At 46.8% G+C, this 20,864-nt stretch overlaps 2 protein-coding genes across 4 annotated transcripts; one reads left to right on the forward strand and one right to left on the reverse strand.

The window, feature by feature from the left end:
- Positions 1 to 902: 902 nt before the first annotated feature.
- Positions 903 to 5,671, forward strand: LOC125513116. Of its 3 annotated transcripts, XM_048678159.1 has the most exons (8): positions 903 to 1,060; positions 1,256 to 1,357; positions 2,302 to 2,407; positions 3,183 to 3,368; positions 3,716 to 4,189; positions 4,304 to 4,387; positions 4,538 to 4,630; positions 5,303 to 5,671. In XM_048678159.1, exons 2-7 carry the CDS (start codon positions 1,301 to 1,303, stop codon positions 4,603 to 4,605), a joined length of 975 nt encoding a protein of 324 aa, XP_048534116.1. In that variant the 5' UTR covers positions 903 to 1,060; positions 1,256 to 1,300; the 3' UTR covers positions 4,606 to 4,630; positions 5,303 to 5,671. The 3 variants fall into 3 exon arrangements, with proteins under 3 accessions (XP_048534116.1, XP_048534117.1, XP_048534118.1); XM_048678160.1 differs by lacking the exon at positions 4,538 to 4,630; XM_048678161.1 differs by lacking the exon at positions 1,256 to 1,357 and having other exon boundaries at positions 922 to 1,060.
- Positions 5,672 to 16,112: 10,441 nt separating this feature from the next.
- On the reverse strand, positions 16,113 to 17,186 carry LOC125514338 (BTB/POZ and MATH domain-containing protein 1-like). Its single transcript, XM_048679647.1, has one exon. It carries the CDS (start codon positions 17,184 to 17,186, stop codon positions 16,113 to 16,115), a length of 1,074 nt encoding a protein of 357 aa, XP_048535604.1.
- Positions 17,187 to 20,864: the final 3,678 nt, after the last annotated feature.

Consider the following 20,864-nt stretch of genomic DNA (forward strand, 5'->3'; position numbering starts at 1 on the left):
TGCCGAGGATGAGGGTGAAGGGGCAAGCCAAACACATGATTTTGAGAATTCCGAAGTAAATGTCCTCCTCCCAGAACAAGATCTCAAGCATGTTGTGAAATTTCTAGAGACGCATCAGAATCTTCGGGATCAAAAAGTGCACATGCAACTATTCAATGATCTTGTGGAGCATATGTGGACCCACAATGAAAACCAAGGAATATAATGACTGTGCACTTGGAACAATTTTTAGGTTTGAACCATGTATTTTTTGCTATGAACAAATGTTGTTTGCGTGTGATATTCATGTGTATGATCGACGTGCATGGGTTTACATTTGAGGATTTGAAAATGAAAGACGTGAATGCAGTGGAGGACATTCGAGGGGTCGTCCGGTGCTGTCCGGGGTCACATCTGGAGGGGGTGGGATGGGGGTCCGTGGATGTTTAATGAGGCGGATTTGCCTATGCTTTCACGAGATCCGCCTTTATTATGTGCCAGCACGACGTGAAAAAATTTCTACTTCCATCTTTGCAATTTTAATTCCTTTTCTGCAGGAGGTTATATGTTTGCATGTTAATTAACATGTTATTAAAAACCCACTCGCAAACAAAAACCTTGGACATGCTTTTCTCCTGTTTTTCCATGCGAACATGCCATTCCTTGCGTTTCTCCCCACTTTAACCATTCGACTTACAAGTCAATACCAACTCAAACAGAGCAGCTAAAATCAAAATTTCTAAACAGAAAAGCAAGCATATCGGACACAACAGTGTCAGATAACGTGTTCATGGGAGTGGACGGCGGCCCCACCCAACCCCAATCAGCCGAGCTGACCCGACCCGAGCCAAGTGGCCACCCAGCATCCTCCCACCACCATCCCATCCGCCTTTATTTAATATAAACAAAACCGGATAAGATCACGCATCCATCGATAACCCCAACGGGTTAACGAGCCGCAGCAAACAAGCAAGCGGACAAACGCCCCCGACCCCGCCCCCCCTCTCGCTCCTGCCGTCGCCCTCACCACCGTGATCCGATCATACACGCGCTTCCCTTCCCTTCCCGCGAGCAGGCCGAGGTACGTACGCACGGCAGCGCGAAGCTCCACCGCTCGCTCGACCGGCCCCCTCCGCGCGGCCGCTCGCCGGCGGCCGGCGGGGTGGAACGGCTCCTTTCTCGCCGCTGCTCCGCGCTCTCCTCGCTTGCCCTTCGAATCGGCGCTCTGCCTGCGCTCTGTTGATTAATTGTTTTTTTTATTGGGTTGGTGTCGCAGGTAAGGGGGGAGAATAGGAGGAGGGAGGCTAGGGCAGGAGGCGGCATGTCCGGGGGAGAGGAAGGCGAGCGGCGCAAGGTGTCGCGCGAGGACATACAGCTCGTGAGCCCCCGCCCCCCATGACCCCTCCCGGCCCTCGGTTTCCCTCTTCGCATGATTTTGTCCTCTCGCTGAACTGAATCCGAACAGCCTCTGTTTTTTTTTTTCTCATTTTTTTTCTTCCGGAAAAGGTCTACTATTAGGTTGTGCGGTGCTTGCAGGCCGGGGTGATTAGAACTGCTTGCCGTTGCAGTTTTATTTCTTTCTTCTTGTCCGTGTGTTTGATTCTGATTACTGTTGGCCCTTGAGAATGGAAGGGGGTGGCTGTGTTGAAGCAAAGGTACAGGTGGGGGTAATAAATGGTAAAGGAAGCATGGAGGGGGGAATATGTGGCCCCCATTGTAGTCAACTAATAAACTGAAATGCAGACTAGGAAATTTCTTAACATGAATTACGATATCTAGTTGGTCGTCACCTACAGTTAGTCAGGTTAGTGCGTTATTATATTCTTCTTCCGAAGTCCTAATCATAGTTCATTAATGGGACGCATGCGATTTTCTTCAGAATTCGAAATTCATTGCACAGGATTGTGCTACTAACAGGGTTCTGTTTCCCTCCAAAGACATTTAAGTTTGAAGCAAGATGCTAACACTTCAAGACCCTAGTAGTTCGCACTGACTACACACTCTCGTCTTTCCATTTTATTTTATTTTTTGATTTTGATAAAATGTGTTCGATGTCATTTCCTACCTTGTGGTTGGCTATTTAATTACTGCCATTTTCACAGACCTATATCTGCCTTGTTATGTGTCTCCTATGTGTCTGAGTCTGTTTATCACATTGTATGCAGAGTCAATTGCGGTTACTGTATATGGCACTGTATGTGTTTGTTTGACATAAAGTTGTGACTGGAGTTTCTTTGCATCTATTTAAGATTCTTTGTTAGTTCTTTTGTGCATGCATATTTCCTTGAAGCAATGAGTTTTCATGCGGAAACTACTTTACAGGTCCAGAATCTCATCGAACGTTGTCTTCAGCTTTACATGAACCAGAAAGAAGTGGTTGAAACTCTATCTTTCCAGGCGAAAATAGAACCCAGCTTTACTGAGCTCGGTAATACTCGTGAACTCAGAAGTTCGCTTACTTCTTATGTTGCACTTTTGCTTGATTTCGTTGAGTGAGGCATCACAACTGGCAACACTTAATAGTTAGATCCCATGGACTCCTTTTTTTCCCCAACTTTTTACATAGCATACATGGTGCTTAGGATTGAAAGCACAGTTTTGTATTGTATTTGAATGCTGTATGTATATATTATGTAGTCCTAGCTTTATTGGCATGATGGTGTCAGCTTGTTAGTCTTTTTCCTTGTTTTGACTACCTTGTCACAGAATGAAAACATTACCAGCTCTATGTTTTTGTTAATATGATTGCAGAATGCAATGCCTTCATGATCTTTGCAGTTTCCCCATCCTTGAATAAAGTATAGCAACTTGAGCAAAATGTGCATTTTCTATAAAGTAGAAAAAATTTCACACCTTGACTCCATGAGGCTCTCTGATACCTAAAATTAATGACAGAGCCACGTAGGAGGCTTTCATGTGTCAAAGTAAATTCCATGCTGCGCGTTGAATCTAAACGGCCTTATCTTTTGAATTTAATGCCATTTCATTACAATTTAACATGATGAATGAATCCCGGCAATTAGCTTATGATGAAAGGAATATTTGTCTTTATCAGAATTTTGGAGAACATAGTGATTCTTTTCTGACATTGAGAACATAATGATTCTATTTTTGTTCATAAACAATTGAATCTTCATTTGGTGTCTTTACTGGTACATGTATGGATGATTTGGCCCTCTCTTTCTCATCCTTATTTCCTCCAGTCTGGCAGAAACTTGAAGAAGAGAACCCTGAGTTTTTTAAGGCATATTATGTGAGGTTGATGCTTAAGAATCAAATAAATGTGTTCAACAAGCTCCTTGCGCATCAGTGTCGTCTTATGAATAAAGATCCTTCTGGAGCACTTTCAATTACCCCTACTGCTCCTAATGGCTCTGACTCGAGCACATGTAAGTTTTTTTTCCCGAGTAGCTTTTATACAGCTAAGTTAACTGGGAGTCCACTTGCTATCTCCTAAAATTTTCCAGTGGCAGTGCAGTTAGATTAATATATTTAATATGTTGCCCATACAGAGCCAATGCAAACTCATTTTGTATAATTGTATGGTAGTTATCTCATCTCCAGTGATAGTTTGATAAAGATTCCTTTTATTCATTCATTACAGATCAAGATCACTATTTCTGGTTTTTGCAAGTCTTGATTCTTGATTTATGCATTAGTAGCTTGCTTTTAATTTTAGCTACGTCACAACCCTATTTTATTATGCTCTAAAGCAGTCTTTTTCTTACTTCCTCAGTGAACCAAAATACATGTTTTTTACAAGACACTACTAGCACTGCAATTCCAGATAGCTTCCTACACAATGGAAATTCTAGTGGTGTAATAAATGGCGCTCCTGCTACTGACCAGTTTATCTATGGTGGTAAAGTTGTCCATGGTCTTCCTAGTGGTATGGATGCTTCAGTTAGTCTACTATCAGCGCATAATTCGACTGGTGGACAGTTTAATGGAGACAATGGCACAACAATAAAGGCAGAGTCTAGCTTTTCGAGCAACCCAGAGTTTGCATTCTGCAACGAGAACACTTACCTAGAGCCTTGCCAATCAATTGGAGATGCCTCCGGTGGGTCCTTTAGTAGCTCTGAACTGAATGGGCAACCACTTGGTGGTACAATTCTTGACATGGATACATCATCATATGGTTTCTTGAGCCAGATTCCTCGCAATTTCAGTTTCTCAGATTTAACAGAGGATTTCAGTCATAGTACAGGTACTTCTGATTGACATTTCTGATATTTATTCTCTCTGTTTGCTTTCTTAAGTCCTGCTGTTACAATACTGTTATTATGTATTTGTGATACCTTTTTCTTTGGGTTCTCTGCAGAAATATTAGAAAATTATGGCAGATCCCCTTTCATCCCTTCTGAGACGAACAACTTCTCAGAGTCTACTGCTGGAGGACATACAGGTTAAACATCCTCCTTCGGTCCACATTCCTCGTTTTCATGCTCACCCACCCTAAATAAGGCAACAAGATAAACGAGTATTCGCTCTGAATTACAGCACTATGCATTGATGCAATGTTAGATCTAGCTAATGGTTCTCTTGCTATTGTCAGAAATAGGAAATATACGGCTAGATTCCATATCTGAGGGTGTTAGTTATGAAGATTTTGGAAGTGATTAATCAGCTTTTGATCATACTGCCTGAGGTAATTTCGTGACCAGAAATAGGTTTTAACAGCTGTTAGGTAAATTCACGAATAGATATATTTTCTTTTTTTCATGTAATTTCCTGGTCTTCGTGTGGATTTGATTGGCTGGGGACATGGCATAAATGGTTAACCTACAACTGACCTTGTCTCCCATGTCTAAGCTGAAATCTGTACTGGCACATTCAATGGATATCTTCCTCAGTAGAGAGAGGGTTGAAGTTATTGCCATTAGAATTAATCTGTGTAGAGAGAATAGAGCGAGTATAGCTCAAGACGATTGTAGCTGAATGTGAGTTCACTACACCATCAGTCGTTACGCGGATGATATGACCTTTATATTAGGACTGAAAAAATAGCACATGACCTTTATATTAAAACTGTGAAAACCGGATGATATGACTAGTATCAAGAGTAAATGGCATGCTGTTAACTTGTAAGATTGCCATGGTTGAGTAACTTAAGATGGTACAAGGAAACTATTTCTTAATTGGGGACACATGGATATCATCTTTTGAGGACATGGTAGTGGTGTGTGGTGTGTGGCAACGCTCTCGCCAGAGGTGAATCCGTTGTTTGAACTTATATATTTTTTCATAGCCCAGCTGGCTAGCGAAGTTGACCAAGATCTTCACTGTTCTAACATATTTCGTCCTCCATTTATGTGTGCAGTTTGAGCAGTGATGCGCCATTTGTACAGTGTCCTTTGGGCAGGCAAACCTCTGTAATCATTTGCACTGAACACAGCTAATTTGCGGAAACTGTTCATCGTTGGACTTGCGGTTCTGTGCTGTAGTAGATTGGGATGCAAGAAGCCTATGTTCGCGTATCCTTGCTGATGGTATTGTAGAAGCCTTCTGTAACTGTTTCAGTTACTTGAGATAGCATTAGGTTTGGTTGGAGCCCCTCCGTATGGTGGTTGAGTTATCATCTGTGAGAACCTTGTATAAAGATTGTTCTTAACTGACGCACTTGTTCCACTTCCATTCGAACTGAAGATCATTAGTGACCTCCTTTTATGGTTGGTAAGTTTTATTTTCATGATTTTGCTATCCGATCGACGAGCTGCTGTTATGAAAATTGCGATATGTCTTTAGGTAGTATTACACTACTGGTCTATATTTCCCCTCTTTTTTCTTGAATACAAGAACGAGCATATCATATACTCCCCCGTCCCAAAATAAGTGACTCAACTTTGTACTAGCTTTGTACTAAAACTAGTACAAAGTTGAGTCAGTTATTTTAAGACGGAAGGAGTATTAAAAAAGAGAGCGGGGAAGAAAACCCCTTCACCTTGTTGTGTTGCAGTTTACATGCAACACAACCCACCTCCACCATGATTAGGGCTCGTTTGGTTGTCCGGAATCCCTCAGCCCAGGGAAAGCCCATGACGCATTTGGTCGCTTGCCTGCCACGGGTTTTCCTCCCCTATCTGCATCGTTTCCATGGGAAAACAGTCCACACCTCTAGGGGCCGGGAAGAAATCCCTCGAGGCAATGGCAGCGGCACAACACTTGCTGATCCCCTTTGCTAGTGACCGAGAGCAGCGGATCCACCTTCCTCAAGCGATGATTCCCAAAGCGATGCAAGTTCCTCTGCCCTCCACGACGGCGACGACCCAGTGATTGTCTTTCTCTTGCCCTCGAGGCCCTGCTTCAAAGGTCTCCAATGGACAGCGACGACCCAACGGTGGTCCTCTTCCTCATTCGAGCAGGTTAGCCCTCTCCCCCATCCCCACTACCCACGTCGTCATGTTTCTCTAGTTCATGTCCTGTGGCTCCAGATGCACGAACATGAGCACCATCTCTTCCTCTTCTCCCGCAGAAAATATCTCCCTTTGCCCTTTGTGCCCAAACAACGACGGGGGTGTTTTCCCCTGGTGGCTCGGGGATCCCAAGTGAAAAAGGAACCCCCCCCCCCCCAATGGGGTCTACTGCTTACCATCCCCAACAACCAAATGGGCCCTTCGAGTAACTATACCCTCTCTCATTTATCCACCTTGACAATGAGCCAAAGTAGTCCAACTCTCCCTTCAATATGCCTCCTTGCCTCCATGACCTTTCACCTCTCAATTGTGGTGGCAACTTTAAGTTGTAACAGGGTGGCTCCGTCAAACACTATGGCATTTCGATACTTCCACTGGGTCCAAAAAGGGTGAAGAATAAGTGGTCGAGCGGATCTTAAAAAGAGAGCCCGAGCTCACTATGATAGTTCATAGGCCAACAAGCCCATCAGCCATGTCTAGTCATCACTAGAGGGTTTTAAATTGTCTCAAAAAAAAACTAGAGGGTTTTAAAGAACTCAAAAGTGATTTAGTTTCTAGACGTTCTGTTAATTACTAGGACCCATCTTTTTTTGTCTTTACTAATATTACGACTTTAGGCGAGGCAAGTTGTTTGGTGCATCTAATACCTTTAAATGAAAGTATTTTTTAATAATTTTTAAATTGATGTTATATAAATCTGGATCAAAGGGTATGTATGATTTTCTGAAAAAGTTCGACTGCCAGTACACTAATACGAATCTCTCACTCAACGCAAACTACTATCTGTGACACGATGCTGTGAGGACATATTATGGTAAAATTTATGTGGACATGTTCGTCAGACAATCTGTCTTTATTGCTAGACATCGATTTAGATTTTATCCATTGTAATACACGAAAAAAAAATACACATGTAAATCTCATTTTGTAGGTGTTGGCAAAATAAAAATAAAAATAGTTTGTGATTTGTGATCAGCTCTATTAGTTCTCCAAAATTTATGTTTGGTCTATTTAACTCGATGCACGATACTTTGTTCTCTAACTCTTACCCGTTCAGTTTATGGACATTTAGTGATGGAGATTAAGCATCTTTTAGTTAGTAGAGAGTTTATTTCGATGAAAATTTCGAGAGATCAAAATAGAAATCTATGGCTATATTTGCAGGCCACATGCATCTGGCAAGCCGTGCACAAATCATGGGGGAAGAGAGAAAAATATAAACCTACTATCTTGAAATAAAGACCTTTTCTCGCTATCATATTGATTCAGTGGTGAAAATGCCTGGATTGGAACCATGGCGTTTGTCTTGTTTTTATGGTGCAGCAGATAGGAGTATGAGGTATAAGACGTGGGATACTATGAAAATTCTACGGGGGGAGAATGCACTACCATGGGTGTGCATGGGAGATTTTAATGAAATTTTAAGGCCAGAAGAGCAAATGGGGCCAAATGAGCGTGATAGTGCTCAAATAGAAGGATTCAGAGAAGCAGTTGATGTTTGCGAGTTAGCGGACCTTGGCTACAAAGGGTTGGATTGGACTTTTGAGAAGAGAGTTGTGGGGGGAGAATACTGCAGGGTAAGACTTGATCGAGTGCTGGCTACGGCCAGTTGGTCAGCGTTATTCCCGTATGCCACGGTTGAACACCTAACTGCAGCAAAGTCAGATCATAGCCCAATATTATTGATCAATGAGATGGAGGCAAGCAACCAGAGAATCGCCCTTAAGAGGCCTTTTCGTTATGAATGCATGTGGGAGAGCGATGACAGGTTCGTGGATACACTTCAGGAGGCATGGGGCCGGGATCAGCCGGCGGAAACTATGGCGCAGCTTGCGGCCAAGTTGTCTTCGGTTGGGACCGCCCTGAAACAATGGGGCAAGCTGTCGTTTGGCTCAGTCAGACAGGAGTTGCGCAGGTTACGGCAACAGTTGACTCTGCTTAGAGAGGACCCGACGCGTGTTGGGCCGGGAGTGGAAGAGAAAAGGGTCTTGGATCGGATTGTTGAGCTGTCCTTTCGAGAGGAGACTGATGAGGCAGAGATCTCGCATGGACTGGTTATCTGCGGGGGACAGTAATACGCAATACTTTCAAAGGAAAGCGAGTGCTAGAAGGGCAAAGAACACCATAACACAGTTACAGAAAATAGATGGAACGACCACCTCTGATCCGGAGGAGATGGCTGAGATGACGAATGAATTTTATGAGAACTTATACAAATCAGAAGGATGTATAGGCATAGAAGAAGTTCTGTCACATATTCCGGTAAGAGTTGATGGTAACATGAATGCAAGGCTCAATGCGCAGTATACAAAAGAGGAGGTTAAAGAGGCACTTTTTCAGATGTTCCCAACAAAAGCACCGGGGCCGGATAGTTTTCCGGCGCATTTCTTTCAGAGACATTGGGAACTATGTGGTGATGAGGTAACTGGCGTGATTATAAGATTGCTCAATGGAGAGGACTCACCGGAGGATATCAACCGCACGTTCATCGTTCTTATTCCCAAGATAGCTAGTCCAAAACTGTTAGCACAATTTCGGCCTATAAGTCTTTGCAACGTGATCTATAAGATTGCGTCAAAGGTCTTAGAAAATAGGCTGAAGATTATTCTCCCCGAGGTAATTTCTGAGGAGCAGTCCGCTTTTGTGCCTGGGCGTCTTATCACGGATAACTTCATAATAGCTTATGAGTGCCTACATTACATGAAGACCAGGAGAGTGAAGGCAAACCGTTTTGTGGCTCTGAAGTTGGATATGATGAAAGCATATGATAGACTTGAGTGGCGTTATTTGAAAGCAGTGATGCTCAAGATGGGTTTCAGCCCACGTTTTACAGATATGGTTATGAGGTGCGTGTCTTCAGTCACTTTCTCGGTTCTTTTTAATGGTGGCAGTCTTCATGATTTCAGGCCAACAAGGGGGATGAGACAAGGGGATCCCATATCCCCGTACCTATTCTTGTTAGCCGCGGAAGGCCTCTCGTGTCTGTTAAAAGCCCAAGGGGTGGGGGTCCGAGGACTGTCAGTGGAATAATGCTCCAGCAATCAACCATTTACTTTTTGCAGATGACAGTCTCTTGTTCTTTGAAGCTGATAGTGAGAGTGCTACACAAGTGCGAGATGTGTTGAGAATGTATTGTGATGCTTCGGGACAGCGTATCAACACTGACAAATCCTCTATATTTTTCAGTAAGGGTGTGCCAGAGGCCACACGAGATGAGGTAAAAGTAGTTCTAGATGTCCACAATGAATCACTGTCAGAGAAGTATCTTGGACTGCCGACTGATGTAGGTAAAAACAAGGAGGGAAGCTTTAAATATTTGAAAGACAGAATATGGAAGCATATCCAAGGTTGGATGGAAAAATGCTTATCTGCAGGGGGGGAAAGAGGTGCTTATAAAATCCGTAGCGCAATCTATTCCGACCTACTCAATGTCGTGTTTCAAGTTGCCCCGAGGTCTGATTGAACACTTAAACGGTCTTCTGCGGAAGTTTTGGTGGGGCAGTAAAGGGGGTCAGAGGAAACCAGCATGGGTTTCTTGGAAGACAATGTGCAAACCAAAAAAACATGGGTGGAATTGGTTTCCGGGACGTCGAGCTGTTTAATTTGGCTTTATTGGCTCGGCAAGTGTGGCGACTTCTGCAGGATCCCGAATCATTGAGTGCTCGAGTTCTACGAGCGCGTTACTTCCCGGAAGGCAACATACTTGACGCTGCACTGGGCGCACATCCCTCCCAAGTATGGCGATCGTTGATGGAAGGAAAAGAATTGCTTGTTCTAGGGTTAATAAAGAGGATTGGATCGGGGACAGACACCCGCATATGGGAGGACAACTGGTTGCCGCGTGACTATAAGCTGAAGCTCATATGCACTATATCACCTGATCCACCACAGCTTGTATCAGAGTTAATTGATGCTACAACGCGCACATGGAACAAGCAGGTTTTGATCGAGCATTTCGTCAGCCCGGATGTGGATATCATAATGAATATACCACTAAGTCTCCGAGTGCAACGTGATTTCTGGGCATGGCACTATGATCGGAGAGGGGTTTTTACCATAAGGTCAGCATACAAGATGATTAGTGCCATCAAACATCAGAGAGAGGATTGGTTGGAACACAGGACGAGCCACTCAAATGTGAAGCCGAAAGTAAGGCTTGGTCTCAGCTATGGAAAGTTAAAGTCCCATCTAAAGTAAGGGTTTTTGTATAGAGACTAGCTCACATGTCGTTACCGACTGGTACAGTGCGCAATGAGCGAAACATGGCCACTTCTCCAGCTTGCGGGCTCTGCGATGAGGAGGAGGATTCATGGCGTCATTCCTTGTTTGAATGCCGGATGGCACGATGTGTTTGGGCGTTGGGAGATGAGGAGACCCTGGAGCATGTGATATCAAACAGGAGTGAAGATGCAAGGCTTTGGTTGTTTTGGCTATTTGACACGTTGAACCAACAGGACCTTGCTAGGATGCTCATCACCATGTGGGCGATCTGGTGGGCTAGGAGGAGAGCAATTCACGATGACGAATTCCAAAGCCCTCTTTCTACAATGTGTTTTGTGAACAGATACTTGGAGGACCTGGAGATCGCTGCCAAACGCGCTCCAGCGCGTCCCTCGCAGCCGGTGGTACAAAGGCAGCGCAGGTGGATCCCGCCGGGAGAGGAAGCAATGAAGATCAACGTAGACGGGGCTATCTCTCGCCAAGGAGGAACGGGTGCATCGGCTGCTGTGTGTCGGGACAAAGAAGGCAACTATCTGGGATCTTCAGCGGTGGTTTTTGAAGGATTAGTCGACGCCCCAAGCTTGGAAGCTCAAGCGTGCAACGAGGCGCTTGCCCTTGCTCAAGATCTATTGCTGGCACATGTGGTAATAGCCTCGGATTGCATGCAGGTTGTTTCGGATATTAAGGGGGCGGCGTCATCTTCCTCTTATGCTTTTGTAATTGAAGAGATTAAAACTAGAGTTACAGACTTTGTAGGAGTTAAATTTCGTTTTGAAAGTAGGGAGGCAAACTTTGAGGCCCATGCCTTGGCAAAGGCAGCCTCGTCTCTCCCTACGGGTCGCCATCTGTGGCTAGGGAACCCGCTAGACATTATATGTATTCCTCCGGTTTTGGCTGATCAATAAAATCCCTAGTTACACCTAAAAAAAACTATCTTAATTAACAAAATGAATTGATTAAATATTGGCAAACATGTAAAAGAAGCTTACTTTGTGGATTTTTTTTGACGCGTCAACGGCGGGCTTACGCCGGCGTGAACTTATATTGCCAAACCAAAGTTGTTACAGAAGAGAGTTACAGGAGGGGAGGGAAAGAAGGGCAGAAGAAGAACTAAAAAAAGATTACATAGGTCTAAATTCTCGCAGCCAGGTGGGACAACATAGTACTCCAGTCCCAGAGAAGCGACTGACGTTGTGTATTGCCACATCGGTGAGACCAGAGAGCAAGGTGGTCCGCCGCGGCCATGGCAATGTGGTGGATGCCCAGAGTTCCGTTGCAGAAGACTTTTGCATTGCGATGTTTCCAGGTGTTCCAAAGGATAGCAATTATCACCGTCGAGCGCACCTTATTAGTCATAGTGCCTCCCTAGATGCCCTCTAGGTCGTCCGGAGGCCCAACGCAAAGGTTGTCCAGCTCTTCCCAGAGAGGTCGGAGAAGAGTGCATCTAAGGAGAAGGTGGGCGATGCTCTCACGGGCACCACAAAAAGGGCAAGCATCAGAGGTTGCGATTTATTTGCGGAGTCGTCTCTCGTTGGTGTAGACGCGGTCCTTGTGGGCGAGCCAGAGGAAGATTCTGCATTTCTTAGGAGCGTAGTTCCTCCATATTGCCGCAACCATTGGGTCCGTTGTGGTGTCTTTCCAGACCGCCGAGTAGGCGAGTTTGGTGGAAATGCGTTTGCTCTCCCCCCTGCATATTCTTTTGTCTGGTACCTGTGTATCCAAGTTAACTGAGACTAAAAGAGCACGCAGAGCAACCAGTTCATTTTCCGCTGCGTGGGATAATCGAGGAGCCAGGTCTAGGTTTAGTTTCATGGAAGCAAGCACCCGAGCTGTGGAGGCGGCCTGTCTGGTTGAATGTGAAAAGAGATTGAGGAAGTACAAGCTAGAGAAGTTTGGGTGTTGGGGACCCAAAGGTCGTGCCAGAAGGAGGTGGTAGTTCCATTGCCCACGGTTACAGAGGTGATTGCCCGGAAGAATTCCAAGCCTTTGAGAATATCGCGCCAAACCGGAGTAGCCGAGGGGTTGTAGGGTTCTAGGTCATGGTGGGGGACCATACATACTTGTTAATGATATAGCTAGAAGCGGTAGGGAGGCCAGACTCATGGAGAGTGGAGAGGTGTTTGAGAAGCAAGCAGAGGTTCATGTGTTTGAGGGACGAGAAACCTAGCACCCCCTTCGAGAAGGGGGTACATACGAGGTCCCAGGCCACTTTGCATTGCCCGCCCGTGGTAGTGTCTTGCCCAGAGTAGAAGAAGGCCCTACATCGTTTGTCAATCTCCTGTAGTGTTCCTGCCGAAAGAAGAAGCGCACTCATTGCGTAGATCAGCAAAGCCCGAAGAGCAGCACGGACGAGGATTGCTCTACCCGCTAACGCGAGGAGGAGACCTCGCCAGCCGGCTAGACGCCGGTCAATTTTATCGATGAGGAAGAAAAAGGCATAGATGTTTAGCTTAGAGGTTGACAGGGGTAGACCTAGATAAGAACGAGGAAGGATGCAACAAGACAGCCTAGAATCATCGCTAGGTTAGAAGAGTGTGTTGGGTCGATGTGAATGGGGGCAAATGTGCTTTTGTGGAAATTGATGTGCAGACCGGTGGCTTCAGAGAATTGACCAAGAATGCATTTTAGGTGGTTTAGCTGCTCCTCGATGGCCGGGAGAACAATCAAGGTGTCGCCCTGCGTATTGGAGAACCAGACAGGGGAGAGAGTCATCGAGCGGGTGAGTGAACTGACCCGAATCGAAGTCCTGGATGATCAAGCGTTGCAAAACATCGGCGACAATGATGAAATGATAAGGAGATAACGAGTCACCCTGTCGCAAGCCTTTCTTGCAATTGAACCAAGGGCCCAGTTTACCATTTAGCAGAATTGCTGATGTGCTGGACATGTTGAGACATGAGATCCAACGCTCCCAAAGCAAAGGGAAGCCCTTGGCGTGAAGAATGGTAGTTAAGGCGTCCCAAGAAACTGAGTCAAACGCCTTTTGGAAGTCTAATTTTAAAACAATGGCTGGGACCTTACGTTTGTGGCAAGTCTGAACAATGTCCGCTGCAAGCAGGAAATTTTCTGCAATGCCCCTGCCTCGGATGAACCCCGTTTGCCCATAGTGGATAAGGTCAAGCATAAGATCCTGGGTCCTATTTGCTAGGCACTTGGAGGCTAGTTTGATGGCGCAATTTTGCAGGGAGACTGGCCTGAAATTTTCAGGCTGGTTGGCGCCCAATTTCTTTTGAAGCAGGATGATGAAAGCTTTATTGATACGGCGGAGATCCGCCGAGCAGTTGTGGATGTGGGGGTGATGGAGCCAACAAGGTTTTTGAAAAACCCCAAGAGAATACGTTCTTTGTCCACATGCAAGGTGAAAGAGGAACCAACCACCGAGAGAGATTTTATCTGATTCTTGCGGTGCCGAACGGACGCACAGACATGAAGGTAGGAGGAGTTTTCTTCACCGACGACGCAATCCCGAATCTTAGCACGCCGCCTCCAGTACATGGCAAGATCCGCGTTAATTCTGTGGAGGGAAAGTTTGACGGCCATCCTAAGGCGAAGTTCAAGGGCCGAGAGGGGGTGAAATTCTTCGAGCTTGTTGAGAAGATTAATCGTAGTGTGGCAATTCTTTGCCCAGATGGAGGGTATCCGAGAGTTCACGGACCACTTTTTGGCCATGTTACGCGTGCGTTTTAGGCGGAGAGCAAGCATGCCAATCGAGCCCCTATGACCATACCACAAGTTGACACTAAGCCAATTTGCCGCAACTTGCTCTTTGAAATGAGGGTTAGACAGGAGGGCGTTGTTTAGTCTGAAAATAGAGGATTTGGGAATTTGGGTCGCGGCAGAAAGATTGATCTGGACATGATCCGAGGTTGATCTAGTGGTCAAGGTGAGAGAGTTGTCCGGGGATTTTTGGGCCCAAGCCACATTAATGAGTGCGCGGTCTAGCCGAACCAGGACGGGCACATCTTATTGGTTAGACCACGTGAAAAGACGATCGAGAAGAGAAGAGGGAGGTCTTGAAGCTGCATAGATTGGATAGATGAGGAAAACATAAGGGCCTCATTACTGTTGAAGTTGGAAGATGATTTGTCGGAGGGACGAAGGGTTGAAGTCGCCTATGATCGTCCAGGGGCCCGAGATAGTCAAGGAGAGGTCGAAAATAGAGTCAAGGAAGGCACGTTTGTTAGCAGAATCGCAAGGGCCGTAGACGTTAGTGACCATGAAGGAAAGATCATCAGTTTTAGACTCGAAGGAGCAGGATAGGTAAAACTGGTCTTTAATAACCTTAGTGCAGTCCCAGATATTGCAATTCCAGGCCGTAAGGATTCCTCTGGAGGCGCCACAGGATGGGAGAAAGTGAAGCTCCCGTAGGTTAGGGGGCAAAAAAGTCATGGCCTTGAACCGGTCTACGTCCTGAAGCTTGGTTTCCTGGCAGCAAATGATGGAGCAAGAGGTCGCGGCGATGCCGGCTTTGACATCAGTGCACTTCTTGTGTCTACCTAGGCCTCTCACATTCCAAGAAGATAAGACAAGGTTCTTAATCATTGGACCGGTTCAATACAACATGGTAGGTACTAAGATGACAGTAGATTAATAAGGCGGTGGCACCGTCGGTTACATGACATGGAAACTGATAAGAAGAAGAAAGCGAAAAAGAGAAGGATACATATGCTTCCTCAATACAACGTAGGGGGAGAAAGCATGAGCTAGCTTGAGAACGAAAAGGAAAAAAGGGAAAGAACTCTAGAGGGTAGGCTGGCCCGCACGCCCTGCAGCAAAAGCAACCAAGCCTAAGATAGCTTGCAATTCTGCAATGAAGAATATTGTGCACTGATGAAATGTGATGCTATTTCAGAACTACAAAAGATATACAACCCTCATACTTGAAAGATACACCTCTCCATTATTATTTTCCTCTTCCAGAAGTATTCTGTAACTTTGCATGACATAATGTAACTTCTACACTCTGAACCTGCCAACATGAGCATTTTATGAAGATGGCAATGCACCACCATTACACCAGAGAGCAAAAACTCTTAACCTAGAAATCAAAGAATCTGCAATAAAAGTATCACATATCAAATCTTCTGTACAACAATTATTTCCACTCCATTTTCCCAAGATATCCACTCCTAAAGATAATCATGCCTATCAATACAGAAATTATGGGCAGCAACATATCAACAACAAAAAATCGGGGATTAAAACCAGATATCAAAAGAGCTGTAAGACAAGAGATTGTGAGTTGGAGTTAAGACAAAGAGTGTGGTTTTCGGTAGGTCGCGTTACATGCTACAAAAGATAGGGAGTAGAAGAGAGGCAATTAAAAAGGACATGTGCATGGTGCATAGTGAATGAAAATTTAGTATTTTATACAAACTCTGGCCAAAGAGTATTTTGTACACCTCTCCATTATTACTTGACATAAGGAAGAAATATGACACTCGGAGGGCTCTCTGCGGATCGTAGCGGTGTGGTGGTACGAAGGGGGCGAAGCAATCACATCTTGCCTATAACTTCATCGAGAATATCGCACACAATAAGTGGGTGATTTTTCTGTAATTGCTCAAATCCCTTGGTTTTTTTAATGTCTCGCAACCTATGACGGTCTTTTGCCATATACTTGAGACAACAATCCTTGAGCTGCTGACAATTGTATTGCTGTGCCAGGTCCAAAGTGAAGCACACTGAATCGGCATCTATCGCGTTGCTCAGCTTGCTCGCGCACATCAGTTTCAGTCTTTCCACCGCGTATCGGTCAGCCACGACGAGCAGATGTTGCGCCATGCTTGTGGCCTCTTTCGTGGTCTCCTCCATGAAGTCAGGCAGGCAATCCGTGTACATGTAATGGATGAGGGCCTCGAAAACCTTGGCATCCATATCCTTGATGCAGATGCTGCTTTGCTTGCTCTCCTTCATTGAGCCACCCAGTTGTGCGCGGAAGACCGGCGACCGGGCACCCAACAGGCAGGCATGCACCTTGAAACTCTTGGCTTTTCTGCGAGGACCCCTGAGACTCGTGGAGGAACCAATCTTGACAGTCAGGTCTGCCTTCAGGCCGCTCTCCAGAAGATAGCCGAGATCTGTGCCCAAGTTGGAGGGCGGCACGATGATCTGACCCTCGTTCAGACGGGCGTAGTTGTCGATGAATTCGGAGACCTCGACGGTGCACTTGATCACCAGGCAGTCATCCTTGAGGCACCCGGACGCGGCCAGATCGGCTTTACTGACGAATCTAGCGTAACCCCAGCCGCCAATTTCGCTGGACAAGAACTTTCTAGGCCCGACGCTTCGTTTGTTCTTCTCCCCCGTAGATGGAGATGCAGGATCCTGGAGGCAGAAGAAGCCGGACGCCATGACCTCGTCGGGGCTCAACAGCCTGAGGTATACGGAGGTGCTGTCCGCGACTCCCCTCTCGCCGTTTGGGTAGTAGCGGATGCACCAGTTGGCGCCGCCAACGCGGAAGGTCGACGTGAGATGGGTTTGGCCTGAGACCAAGGAGTGCCCCACGGCCTCGAATAGGTGCCCGCCGGTGTGGACGACCACCGTTGAGGAGGTCTTGCAGGTTGCCATGGCCGCCGCCGCCGCCGATGGCATGATCAAGTGGTTCCTCAAGGACCAAGTACATCGATCTCCATTTATTAGAGGGAATCGATCTCCATATATATATATCGTTAGCTATTACTAAGCCTTTAATTACGCTCGCATTGTTGAAAATTAACCCAGATAACGTGCCGGTTGAATCGGTGATTGATTGGGAGCGCATAATCAACGGTATCTATATAATGATCTTGATTCCTGAATCCTGATACGACACAATATATCGAGCATGTCAAGTTTCAAGTGCACCTAGATCTTTAAAAAAAAGGGTGCACCACGATGATTTGACCGTTTGAGGGCCAAGTATTGTACTACCACTACTAGAAGAACGCCCGTGCGTTGCAACGGGGCCACATTAACTTTAAAAGTTCAATATCAGTTATGTTAATATTACATTTAATATTTTCATACATATCAAGTAACATTGGCGATATTTTTTACCATCAAATTTTCACACACACTCCCTCCCTCCCTCTTCCTCACTCTCTCTTCTGGTTAAACTAATGCGGGAAGAGATTGGGTTAACTATACCACATTAACCGCCGTCCGCCATGGCATTTGCAGGGGTAGCCACCGAGCTCCTCGGATTGACCCCGTGGCACATGCCCGCTCCTATGTGCGTCCATGCCCGAGCCTGCTGCTCTTCTTCCGCGCCTGCGGGGCCACTCCCTCTCCATGCCCACGCCTGTGCCACACCGCGTCGATCGCGCCCGCCACTGCCGTCGCGCTCGCCGCAGCCACCGCACCACTATGACCAGCGTGACTCACACCCTGGCCACGCGCCACACTCTCGCTAGTTGCGCTCGCCCCGTCTGCTGCCGCCTATCCCTTCGCTTGCCCCGCAGTCGCGCCCCTGCCTCGCGCCCCCTCCTGTCACGGCCATCTTCTGCCGGCCGCCCCCTCAGCCACGCCGGCCGCTTGCCTCGCCTGCTGCGTGCTGCTTCCTACTACTATGCGCTGCTCTACCGCAGGTACGCTGCTGCGCCATGTCCTCGACACCGCTGTGGACAAACATGGCGGAGGGATTGTCAATGGAGTACGAGGAGGAGGTGGCGGAGAAGGTGTGGAGAGGCAGGAGGTCTGGGGTGGCGTCAGCTGGCTGTGGTGGAGGGATTTATGCGAGAAGGAGCCGGAGCGGAAGGAGAGGTCACAATTGGAAAGAATCGCAAAAAAAATCATAACCTGAAAATTTCATTCCAAAAAAATGCTAATATCGATGGAAGGGTGATTTCCTTCTATAGATGAAAAACATAGGAAATATTGGTTGTTATCAAGGAAAGGTAAAATTTTAGGCAAGTTAGGATTTTGAACTAATTTCTATGCAAATGGTGTTTTATTGTTTGGTAACGTGATATCAGTGCCTGCCCGTTTGTGACATGTCTGATTAGAAAAGTTTGCAAATGTTAAGAAACTATTTATTGGGAGGAAAGTTTGTGACGTGTCTGTTATTTGTTTCCTGAAAATCTGTTATTTGTTTCCTAAGATAAATTGAACCAATAAAAGGAATTGATTGATTTGCATAATTTAAGGAAGTTAGATCCGTGATTTGTTATACGTTAGGAAAGTTCTGCTTGTACAGTAATAAAGAATGGAGAGAAAAATAAACCGGTGAACTAGGGTGGGAGGGGGTGGTGGGAGAAGAGACGAAAAAAATCAGCGAAAATAAACCGTGAAGACTATTCACCAACTGCTTCATTAAAAGTAGAGACTGGAAAAATCGTCGTTCTCGAGTCCTTTGCAGTTTGCTAAGTATCGAAACACGGGATCACGGGAAAAGGAGTGTTCGTCAGGTTTGCCTCTTGGCGAACAACAGAACACGGCACATGGGAGGTACTACTGAGCCCCATCTTGGACGTACTCGGCAAACATGAAAAAACTCGGTTTATGTGCAATATGCCAAGAACATATTCGAAGGAAGCAGGCAAATAGGTGCCACGTGGCACGGCCATTTATAGCGGATGGCTCCGTGACGGTGGAGAACCATTGCCGAGAAACTTGCCAAAAGAACTCCGCTTAGTCGTAATATGCCGAGAATGAAATCGAAGGCACCCGGCAAACAGAGGCCATGTGGCATAGCTGATGGGCCCATGACCGTGGGTAACCTTTGCCAAGAACCCGACGGAAGATACTCGGCAAACTATGCGGTTTTTAAGAGCATCTTCAACAGTGGCTGTAAAAAACACGTGCACAGGACGGTTTCGCGCGCTCCAGCAGCGGCAGGAAACTCAGGCGCGCGGGAAAAGATTACGCGCGTGCACGAAAAAGCGGCTGGGCGCACACTAGTTTTGGTGTGCGGCGTCCGGCACGCTTTATAAATGCAGCATCCGCCACGCGCCATTCCACCGCTCTCCACCTAGCCACTCTCCCTCTACCGCTCTCTCCCCGCTCTATCTCGCCTTGCCACCGCCGCGCCGCCGGGAAGTTTCGGGCTACCGCGGCGTCCGTGCGGGCCCCTCCGGCGCCTTCTTCGCCGAGATCTGGTCCGGAGAGATGCGCCTCGGCCTCGGCACTTTCGACACCGCCCACGAAGCCACCCGCGCTTACGATGCGGTCGCGTGGCGCCTCTGGCGGCCTCGTAGGGACATGAACTTCCCCAACGTGTCGATGCGGGAGCGAGCGCAGGAGCTCGCGCCTCCCCCGCGACTTATCACCGACGAGGATCGTCGTGACAACCGAAGGTGGGAGCGCCGTCTCGGCCTCGCCGAGATGGACGAGGAAGCTATAGCGCTGTGGCACGAACGCTTCCCGCAAGACATCATCAACGAGCATCAGTTGTACGCGCAAAGGAGGGCGGAGCGAGCCGCCTAACGCGAGGACAAGAATACGCGGAAGGCGGCCACTCAATTCAACATCGACCTAGGAGCAGCGTCGTCCTTGGACTCCAACGACGATCGGTACCTTGACGCCTTCATTGAGACATCGGGGGAGGACATCACCGAGGCGGAGTTGTAGTCGGAGGAGGAGGACGACGAGGAGTAGTTGAACTATCTTTTTTTATCTATCTAGGCTATGAACTATCTATGTATCGTTTTATCTATCCAGTACCTTTTTATTTATCTATCTATGCCTATCATATCGAGTCGGAGTCGAATGTGTATCGAGTCGGAGTAGAAGGAGAAGACGCGAGTAGTAAAAATATAGCGCGTCTGCTGGAGCGGTGTGCGCGTGCAATGTTTTGCAGCGGTCGCTGGAGCCAGCGCTCCGCGGCGCGCAAAAACTGGCTATGGAGGCGTTGAACGTTTTTTTAGCGCGCCGCGTGTTGCGCGCCTGTTGGAGATGCTCTAAGCCACAACTCACATAATTCTATTGATCGGGGCAGGTCGTGGCTCGTCCCCTTCACGGAGGTTGTGCGAAAACATGACCTTCTCCCACGAGGGATCTAGCTTTGTAGGGGGGTGCGTCTGGTTTATGAAGGGGGTGTGGGGCCCGTTCCTTCGTTGATCTCGAAACTTTTTCTGCGCTCATATGGTTCCGGTCTAAGACATGTGTCAGGACCTAAGCTTTTTGGAGGGCCGCCAACCATATTTCGTGCATTTCCCGCATTTTCAAGGGTTTATGCCAGAAATTCAAGAACGGGGCAGCGTCCACATGAAATCATGGACCAAAATGGCTGGGAGTCCCTGACGCAGTCTTCGGTCCAGGCCCAGGCCC

Source organism: Triticum urartu, chromosome 6 (assembly GCF_003073215.2).
Source record: "Triticum urartu cultivar G1812 chromosome 6, Tu2.1, whole genome shotgun sequence".
NCBI lineage: Eukaryota > Viridiplantae > Streptophyta > Magnoliopsida > Poales > Poaceae > Triticum > Triticum urartu.